The 10206-nt window shown below is 44.7% G+C and overlaps 1 protein-coding gene, 3 non-coding genes and 1 pseudogene across 4 annotated transcripts; all 5 read right to left on the reverse strand.

Moving 5' to 3' along the window:
- Positions 1-3775: 3775 nt before the first annotated feature.
- On the reverse strand, positions 3776-9238 carry Rabggtb (Rab geranylgeranyltransferase subunit beta). Its single transcript, XM_008848659.3, has 8 exons — positions 9108-9238; positions 8585-8782; positions 7669-7774; positions 6851-6903; positions 6654-6764; positions 5949-6074; positions 4502-4651; positions 3776-4253 (listed from the first exon to the last, which is right to left on the reverse strand). Exons 2-8 carry the CDS (start codon positions 8771-8773, stop codon positions 4113-4115), a joined length of 876 nt encoding a protein of 291 aa, XP_008846881.2. The 5' UTR covers positions 8774-8782; positions 9108-9238; the 3' UTR covers positions 3776-4112.
- On the reverse strand, positions 8196-8267 carry LOC115066885. The gene has a single exon (XR_003846331.1). It is a non-coding gene; the product is annotated as a small nucleolar RNA SNORD45 (small nucleolar RNA).
- Positions 8937-9018, reverse strand: LOC115066884. The gene has a single exon (XR_003846330.1). It is a non-coding gene; the product is annotated as a small nucleolar RNA SNORD45 (small nucleolar RNA).
- The window catches only part of LOC103746479, a 12308-nt pseudogene continuing 11111 nt past the window's right edge, over positions 9010-10206 (reverse strand).
- LOC115066883 lies at positions 9433-9512 on the reverse strand. The gene has a single exon (XR_003846329.1). It is a non-coding gene; the product is annotated as a small nucleolar RNA SNORD45 (small nucleolar RNA).

A 10206-nucleotide genomic window follows, 5' to 3' on the forward strand; every position in this document is an offset into this window, starting at 1 on the left:
TAGACCAGGCTGGCCTTGAACTCACAGAGATCCGCCTGCCTCTGCCTCCCAAGTGCTGGGATTAAAAGGTGTGCACCACCACGCCCGGCCCTTATTCTCATTTTTTAAAAATTATTTTTTTATTGTGTTTTGCCTGCATGTATTTAAATGTACATGTGTGCAGTGGGTACTGGGTCTCCTGGAACTGGAGTCATGGATGGTTGCCAACCATCATGTAGGTGCTAGAAACTGAACCTGGGTCCTCTGTAAGAGTAGCCAGTGCTCTTAACCACTGAGCCACCTTTCCAGCCCTGTATTCTCTTTAAACAGTATGCCTCTCTGATTCATTCTTATACCATCAACTGTGAGTTCTCTAGGACACAAATGACCATACAGTTTTGTTTTTCTACAGTTCCTACATGTCTGTCCATATTCACAAGATGATAAAGTGCAGCTTTTATGTACAGGTTCCAACAGGAATCGATGGCACACTCAGACTAGGACAATAGATAGTTTGATAAGCAGTATTCAAAAGTGCAGACAAGGTGTAGGGATATCATCATGGAGATGTGTGCACAACTCAAACAAGATGTTCTGTGAGCATCCTACGCTTACAGGAGCAAAGAGTGGGTACCAGAGCGCTGTTTCCTGATCTCAGGCTCCCTTTACATTTGAAGTCCTTTCTTGAAACTTATTTGTCTTAGTTTTCCTCCAACTGATCTCTATTTTTCTGTATTTTCTTCATGACCTCCTCCCAGTCTTAACTATGTCATAACTTTCAAATCTCAGTCCACTTCCAAGCTTCTCTTACTGTAGATCACTGTGATGGCTCATCTTCACTGTCAATGTAACTAGATTTAGAACTGCCTAGGAAACAAACCTCTGGGCACGTCTGAGGGAAGACCCACCCTGAATGTGGCTGCCACCTTTCCATGGCTGGAGTCCCAGGCCAAAAAGAAAGGAGGAAACAAGCTGAGGACCAGTATTCCTTTCTCTCTGCAGCTTCAGTATGACCAGCGGCCTCATTCTGACTGCCATGCCTTCCCCACTGTCATGGACTGTTACCCAGAAGCCCTTACTTCCTTCCTTCCATCCTTCTTTAAGAAGCTTTTTGTCAGATAACTGTCTAGACAACAAAAAAAGTTGCAATCACTGTTTTCAGTTGTCTCAGCCTGAATAAGTGGGTGTCCCAGAGGCATTTCACACTCAGTATGTCCACAATAAAATTCATCATCTTCTCTCCAAGAGTTGCTTCTGCAAAATTCCCCATAGCAGGAAACAGTACTACCATCAACTCTGTTACCAAAGCCCAAAGAACCTGGTGTGGATGTGCAGGACCAAACTCATTTGTTCCTGAGTGCTAATTTCACCCATGTCGGGTCACCCCAGCTCCAGAAAACTGTAAGTGCGTGCAGGAGGTCCTCCTACGTCTCTGCACACGGCTTTTCTCCAAAGTGCTCTTCAGTTCCCTGCCCCTCCTTCTTCCCTTTCTTGGCATTCTTTGTCTTGCATGGACTTTAAGACCAGCAAAAGTCACAAGCACTTTGTATAATCTCTTCCTGATTCTGTTCTCCCACTTCTCTCTTGAAAACCTATAAATCCAGGAAATACAATCACCTTTTGATTCCTTTTTTCCCTGAAGAGTCTCAATCTGTAGCTAAACTGGCCTCAAAATCCTCCTGCCTCAACCTCACATGGATCGTAAATAGTGGAGTAAAACCATGTTCCACCACACCCAGATAAAGTTTTGTGGGGCTCGGGGGAGTTGGCTCAGGGAGTACAGCACTTGCTACACAGCATGAGGACCCGAGCTGGGATCCCCGAGCTCATGCACATGCCTGGTGGGCAGCACAGCCATCTCCAAGGCCCCGTGTTTGGGAGATGAACAGGATTCTCAGGAACAAGGGGCCAGGCAGACTACCTGATCTGATGAGCTCCGGGCTGGACTGGGTGAAGGGCAGAATCAAGGGCTCCCAAGGTCAGCCTAGGACCTTCAGGCGCGTGTGCATACACACGCACATGCACACACGAGTACCGCCACCATCATCCAGTGTCTTAATAAAACCATTCTGATGAGCCAGGGCTCCTGGGATTTGTTTCATTTGGAATTTGAGACAGCCTCATTCTGTAGCCCAGGCTAGCCTAAACTCCTGTGGCCACGAGCTGAGAGCTGGGAAGAGACGTGGACAATCACTCCCAGATGTGAGGTGTTTCATGTGGCGCTGGGTTCTTCCCCCCCCGTCCCCCCCCCCCTCCCGGCCCCCTTGCCTGCGCGGCCCCGCACGCTGCTGCTGCTGCTCCTATCGGCTGCCGCCCCCGCCGTGCTATCAGCGGCGGAGGACTGGGACGAGGACGGTCTGGATGGCGCGGGCCAGGCTGGCGCTGAGCGGCCGCGCGGCGTCTCCTGGAGCCCCGGGCCGAGGCGCGGACCCCGAAGCTGGACCTCTCCTTCCAAGGGCGGCGCCCCACGCGGGGAGCGCGAAGCTGGCGAGGTCTCCGGTCTCCGCATCGCCTCAGAGCTTCCCCGCCACGAACGGCTCCGCACGGCCGAAAAAGGCGGGAGAGCCGCGCGCAGGCGCAGAACGCCCCAGAGGACCAGCCACGCGCAGGCGCAGAGCAATCGCATCCCACAGCGCAAGCGCTATAAAAGGCGGGAGAGCCGCGCGCAGGCGCAAAGCGCTCACATCAACAGCGCAGGCCTGACTTACACCTGTTCCTGGTGCAGGAAGGTGGTCAGGAACCTCACTGAAGCACATCCCTCCACACCGAACAACAGAGGTCCACAGATACCCAGCAGTCCGACCCCGGGACCTACAGCTCACGTGTGCTTTGAATAGCTTTCTACACAGGGGAACCTGTGCTCTGCCACTTACATCCCTTTATTTTTACATCAACATCATGCACCCACTATCTAACCATGAAGGGCTTGTGACCACACAGCAAACAGTCCTCAAAGCTGTGGTGTCCCTAGATTCCATGTGCAAAGTTGTATGCACTGTGTGGTAGGTACCAGAGACAAAGATCCAAGGTCACGTGGAAAAGCAACCGTTCACTACTCCAGTCTGTGTCGTTTCACACATAGGTCTGAAGAGACTAAGTTCAAACTACAACTTTGCAGACAGTGATCTCTGGGAAGATCTTAAGACACGCCTCAAACAGCATCTCAGTTATCACCTTCCAGATGTAGAAATAAGGGGAGAGAATAAAGGTCTGACACTCAAGATAGAGTCTGTACAACTCTCTTGTATTAGCTACATACATTATGTTTGACCCTTGGTGATCACAACCTAGAAGCGAGGGAATGCCTACACTTGAAATAGAGGCAGGATTGGCAGGCAAGTGTTCTAGTGGAGTATGGGGGTTATAGGGAGACCTGACTCAAAATAAGTCTGTTTTCCCTACTGGTGAAAATAGTTCCTTAAAAAAAAAAAAAAAAAAAAAAAAGGCCCAAATGATCCAAGTATGAACTTGTACCTGTGCCCAACACAATTACCATTTACCTCATTTGTGATCCAGCAGTTAACCGTATTTGAATCTAGTATTCTCAGATGAATTTTCCTGGGGAGAGACCACACAGGACTCTACGAAAGACCCAAGAAACAATTCCACCTGAACAGATCTCATTGGGGTTACTTACAGGAGCCTGGCCCAAACCAGCTCTTCTCCAGTAGTCCCCTGCAAAACTCATAGGTAGTCCAAGTATCTCTCTCAAAAACTATTTAATGCCTGTAACCTCAGGGAAAGTCCTACTAAGTCTTCTACCTCAATTCCAAAGAAATAGGCACACAACAGCCACTTAATTTTGTACATCGTTTACTTAACTCATGAAGTTTTACTCTATCCATTAACAAAAATCATTTCCCATCAACTATTGCTCTAGTACATAGAAGCACATGGGGATGCAAACTTTTAAGTCCACTGGTAAGAGACATAAAGCTGTACTCAGAATACTGCAGAGCTAATAAAACTAAGAAATACAATATAAGTATTTACAGTATGTATAATTATAATTTATAATTAATTTAACACAGATATACAAAATATTAACAAGTCACCTTCAGGTTTGCTAAGCACTTCAAATACAGAAATGCTCCGATTACAACACTATACAAGCATCTTTTCCATCACTGACTCTAGTTCACGAGCTCAGGCTGAACGTTCACTCTCTGAAGCACCTCCTCAGGCATACAAAAGACAGGGCTGACAGGTTTAATTTGTTCCTCTCCCAAAAGCGACAATCCAGCAATGCCAAATAATGTGTGGAAAGGATCCACCTGTGAGAAGAAATTGTAGAAAGTCAGTGAGTGCAAAGCAACAGCCTGCATTTACACTGAAGATCTGTAGTTGTTTGAAAATGAAAGAGATGTTTTTAATACTTGCTTCACCAAACAATATTATTGGCAATGTGATGAAAAAACAACCCTTAGACTGTTCAGTGATGCGCCTGCCACATCTCTACAATCAGAAATGCCCAGAACCATGAAGTCATCTAACACTGGAAAGTTTTTAAAAAGGTACTTGCCATATCTCCCGGCCTGTCTGCAAAACCTCCAGTCTCTTCGTCTTGACATGCTAAGATGAAACTCCGCAGTTTTTCTCTATCAATCCAATGAAGCCTTCCGATTATCTTTAGAGATGCCAACACCCACCATGAATAGCAAACATCTGGTAACTAAAAGGGGAAATATATCATTAAAATGTTGCCAACTTTACGGATTTCTTTAGATCTGAAATTTCTTTTTGTATCTATACCCATCTCCCGAAAGTGAGAAGTGAGCAAGATTGCAGTCTTAAATGCCTGATGAGTGAGGCAGTGATGCCAGCCAGCTCGGAGGGAGACCAAGGCAGCACAAATGTCACATCTTGGGCCAGCCTAAGAGAACCTCAATCAACAAAGAAACCACAATCTGATTACCAGGGAAGTCAAAACCACCTCCAATCCACAGGCACTGTTCTAGTCTGCTTCTCCATTGCTGTGACAAAACATTCTGACGAAAACCAACCCTAATAGCTACCCTAGTTCATGCGTATAAGCATTTTGCCTGCATATAAGTGCACAATATAGGTCCAATTCCCAGAGTTCAGAAATAGGTGTCAAAATCCCTTGGGACTGGTTAAGGAACGTTGTTAGCTCCCAGGAACCGAACCCTGGTCCTCTGGCAAAAGCATCCAGAGCTCTTAACCACAGGGCCATCTCTCCAGTCCCTACCCTAATTTCTAGATATAGTTCCAGTCATACAGTTCTATTTCTAGCTTTTAAACATAAATAAATTAGCCGGGCGTGGTGGCACATGCCTTTAAAGGCAGGTAGATCTGTGAGTTCAAGGCAGCCTGGTCTACCTAGTGAGTTCCAGGACAGCTGGAGCTATAAGGAGATCCTGTTTTTTTAGATAGAGCATGTGGGGGAAAATGCAGTAACCTTTCCTACAATCCCAAATGGGTTTCACTCATCAATAGAATTTTTTATTTATCTTTGTATGTGTATGCCTGCATGTGCATTAAGTGCATTGGTAGTGCATTGGAGGCCCTGGAACTGGAGTTATAGACATTTGTTAGCCATCACGCAGGTGCTGTGATTGGAATCCAGGTCTTCTGCAAAAAGAGGCAGTGCTCTTAACTGCTGAGTCATCTCTCCAGCCCCCACCAGTAAAAATTTAAGCGGCTCAAAGCCTTTGATGCCCAACTGACACCTGATATGGGTGAGAAGTCCCGAAGCGCTTAGTTTTGAGACCTGACAAATCCACAGCCTAGAACGGGGGGGAAAGGTCTATGCTGGAATACAAATCACTTTTAAACTTGAGTTTATTTTCTTTCATGTAACAAGATTAAAGACAGCTGTCCTTAAGAAAAAAAGTCTAAGACAACATGTGCCTGTTCCTGCTTGTCTCGAACTGTGCAGGACAGTGTTCCCTTGGAGACACCCTTAAGAGGAAGCACTATCTGCTCAAGATCATAAGAGCACAGGGTACCTTCTCTGGTCTTCCGTTGAGCCCACCCGAGGGCAGCTGTCGTTCACAAAGCCACCAACCAAGTAAGTCAGAATTCACCTGATGCAACTGACTAGTAATCGCCAGGAATCCTGTGCAACAATAGATCTAAAATTACAGACATAAAGTACACATGTATAATAACTTAATAGTAAAAGCAATAAATACTATTTACATACAGTGTTCTCTGGCCAAGCAAAGTCGTGCTCACTTGGGACAGACTTGATTAGAATGTTTCTTTTTCCCTGTAATTTAAAGTTAAAGCCAGGTGTACCTGGGCTACATAGCAAGTTCCAGGTCCCTGACAGCTATATTAAGAATGAAGACTCTAAGTAAACAAGGTGATCACTGAATCTGTTACCTAACGTTTAAGAGGGTTGAAGCTGTGTACGCAGCACGAAATTGGAAAGTGCTTTCCTTAACTTACAAGTGTTCACTGTACATTTACTGCACAAAATTACTACTATAACTTTTGCCAGGAGGTGTGGTGGTGTACACCTTTAATCGCAGCTGATGACTTTCTGTAAGATTGAGGCCAGCCTAGTCTGCATAGTGAGTTTCAAACCAGCTGGGCCTTAAGGAGACCCTGTCTCAAAAAGACAAAAATAAACAAAATAACCCCACATTTTCCATTTTATCACCTATTATCTCCTAAAACCTGGCACGAAACTTTAGTTGCAAAGTTACCTGCCCAGCATGAGATTCAGAACCCGGTCTGCACCCAAATCCGCCATCAAAGTTCATACAGGACAAAACAAATTCAATTGCCTTTTCCACATTAATAGCTTCAAGCCTGCCCTAGAAAAGAAAATAAAAATTTTATGAAACTTTATATAGTGTATTCGCTAGTGTTTAAGCATTTCCACACAACAGCAAACACTTACCAACAGAGCCAAAGTGGCCACTGCACAGAAGGAGAATCTGGTATCAATTTCTCCTGGAAAAGAAAGCCAGAAGACCTGTCAGCAGAGCACATGGTGCAAAGCCCCAGCATGTGATTAGAAAAAAGAGCACAGGGCGTGGTGGTGCGCCTCTAATCCTAGCACTTGGGAAAGGCAGGGGATCTCTGTGAGTTCCTGGCCAGCTGGGGCTATAGGGAGACCCTGACCCCCAACAAAACAAAAAACCACAACAAAGGAAACACCAGCACATCACATTTCTAGCATTTCCAGCTCAGCTTCTACATCCGGCAGCCAGGAGGCAATCGGAAATGGAAATCTCCCTTAGGAAGTAAAGAACTGAACACCATGACTTTTCCTAAGCTACTCACAGAGTGAGTTAGAAAGGGGAAAAAATCTTAAATTAAGATTGGAAATAAACACCTTATTTTTAAAATTTTTTCATGTCCCATAAAGCAGCTGGTCTGAGGCCTGTATTTTGTTTAACCTTAAAACAGACTGTCTAATGAAATTCTCTTCCTTCCCAACTTTAATTTTTAGTGATTTTAGTTAAAGTCCTTTAAGCCATTTTAACTTTCCAAAGCTACTGAATACTGGGGACGAACCTTGAACCTACCTCATCTTTTAGACAGTGCTGTGAGCTGATATAACTAGGCCTGTGCTGAACTTCCAGCAGACCATTACTCCAAGTAGACCAACTGCTTAGTGGGACCTGAAAAGACGAACAACTTAAAGTCTTATAAACTGATCACTACCAAGACAATGCTATTTTGAGTTTGGGTAGCAGACTAAAACTTTCTTACCCCAAATGTCTCCAGCAAATGAACCATCTTCTTTCTGTAAACTCTGAACGTACTCCACAACTTTATTCACGTCTATAACATGGATACTATCATACAGAGTCAGAATCTGAAAGACAAATGACAGAGCACCTTGTACATTCGCTCGATGACTGCTCTAAGCCGTCCATGTGCACTTTTGTTCATTAAAAGCTGCTTCTCAGATGAGCTGTGTCTTCTCAGTAGACTATAGTCACCCCAACCTTCAATCACAAGCCTTCTTTCTTTTGGTCTTTTTCAGACAGGATCTCTCTGTAGCCCCAGCTGGCCTGGAACTATGTAGACGAGGCTGGCCTCAATCTCAAAGATCCACCCGCCTCTGCTTTCTTAGTGCTGGGACACCACAGAGCACAAGCATTTTTCCATAACAAATTTGATATGCCAAGAAACTCAGATATACAGACATAATACTAAACAATCCTATGGCTCTTCAATTATGCCAAGAAATTAGATTTCCAGTTATATACAAACTAAATTTGTATTTACCCTCCAAGGTCTCAGTGTAATTTTACAGCTTACATCAAGTCAGCCTTCAGCTAATACATGCCATAACATCACTGACCTTGTTGGGCAGACATTAGCTACAGAACCTTTTTTTGAGGGGGCTTGAGAGATAACTCAGTGGTTAAGAACACTGGCTGCTCTTGCAGGGGACCCAGATTTGGTTCCCAGCACCAACATGTCAACTCCCGTTTGGGACATGACACCATCTGCTGACCTCCATGGCACTACTTGACATATGTGCACTTACATACATGCAGGCAATATGCTCATACACGTAAGAAATAAAAATGATCAAATATTAAGAACCTTTCTGACTTTGTGTCATCTTCCTGTGACAGTTACAGTCCTCAGAGAACCAGGACTATCACGTGCTTACCTGGACAGCGCTGAGCGTGTACAGAAGGTGAGGATCATGCCCGATGCTGGCACTAATCCCCCCACATTCATGTTGACACGATTTGATAAAAGCCAGGATTTCTTCCCTGTTCATGCGATCCAGATATCCCATGAGGTCCATCACTGTCAGGCCCCAGTAGATGCCACTCATTCTCAAATACTCAGACATGCAGTATTCCTAGAACACAACCTCAGGTCAGGGAGTCAACACATAAGCCAACTCATTAAGAGATGACAGGAGTGTGCCACAACACCCAATTTATTACTTTCCTGCCAGTATTTTCCCAGGATAAATTACTACTACGTTGAAAGAGTTCAGGCAAAACCTTTTTAAGGTCTCAGCGTAATTCTAGAGCTACAAGTGTTATCACACATCAGCAATTTCAGATAATACATGCCAGTACATCATTGACCTTGCAGGTTGTTACCCTAGCCGCAAAAGCAGCACCAGCAGTCTTAGAAACTTTTTGGCCACAAAAAAAAAAAAAAAAAACCAAACGTACATAATCATCTTTCTTCGAGCCATAGGAGGCGATGTAATCAGCATGTTTCTCCAGTAACAGGGTGTCCGGGGCATCTGACTTGATGGTTACGTCCTTCTGTGGTGTGCCCTTTCAAAATAAGAGAGACCTCATCAACACTTTTCCGGTCTTTTGAGATAGGCTCTCCCAGTAGTCCCGGCTGGCCTGGAACTCACCATGGAGACCAGTCTGGCCTCAATCTCATAGAGATTGCCTTGACTCAGCTGGGATTAAAGGCATGTACTACTATGCCCAGCTTCATCAACAGTTTAATATCCTAACTCTTAGTTCAGATTCAGGTATTTTTCAGGTCTCAGAGTAATTCTAGAGCTAAAGAAGTTAATAATCAACTTTAGATTCAGAATACATGCCGGCTCATCACTGACCTGATATTACCCTTCACCTATCTCTCATGCTGACCAAATCCAAAGTTATGTGTTATGTGGTAGAAGTTTGGCTACCCCAAAATTGCAGACATTTTTTTCAACAAAACTGAGGTTTAAGAGAACTTCCTACAGGTCCAGACTGTCCCATTACCAAGCAAACAGTCCCATTAACTCCCAATTCAAGAAACTACATCTTCGACATTTAGACTAGGCTCTAGTCAGTTATGTAGGTCAAGACGGTTACCAAAAATAGTCATTCTCCTTCTACTCTTTTTTAAAAAGTACTTTCCATTTTTACTTTACGTGTATGAATGAGTATCTGCATGTATGTTTGTGTACCGTGTTGTGCAATACCAACAGAGGTCACAGAGCATGTCGGATTCCCTAGAACTGGAGTTACAGATGGTTGTTAGCCACCATGTGGTAATGGACCGGATCCTTTTAAACGCTGAGCCGTCTCTTCAGCCCGTCTATCCTTTTTAAAAGACCGGGTCTGACTACGTAGGCCAGGCTGGGCTTGCACCCTCAGAGATGTGTCTGTGGCTCCCGAGCTCGGCTGCAAGGCCTGCAACACCACGCCCGCGCTTCTATCCACTTTAAGGTTAAAGAGAATCTCTAAACAATATGGCTAACAATTTAGAAAAATTCCCACCTGCTCCCAGTAGTACGCAAGTTGGAGAAAAAATAAAAAATCT

Source organism: Nannospalax galili, unplaced genomic scaffold (assembly GCF_000622305.1).
Source record: "Nannospalax galili isolate Female #2095 unplaced genomic scaffold, S.galili_v1.0 scaffold1124, whole genome shotgun sequence".
In the NCBI taxonomy this organism is placed as follows: domain Eukaryota; kingdom Metazoa; phylum Chordata; class Mammalia; order Rodentia; family Spalacidae; genus Nannospalax; species Nannospalax galili.

Coding starts and splice junctions, on each gene's coding strand:
- Rabggtb (XM_008848659.3), bottom strand. CDS start 8,773: ATGTCTGAGTATTTGAGAATGAGTGGCATCTACTGGGGCCTGACAGTG. Junction 6,765..6,850: donor TGGCCACTTTGGCTCTGTTG/GTAAGTGTTTGC, acceptor TTTCTTTTCTAG/GGCAGGCTTGAAGCTATTAA. Junction 6,075..6,653: donor CTGAATCTCATGCTGGGCAG/GTAACTTTGCAA, acceptor CTGTAATTTTAG/ATCTATTGTTGCACAGGATT.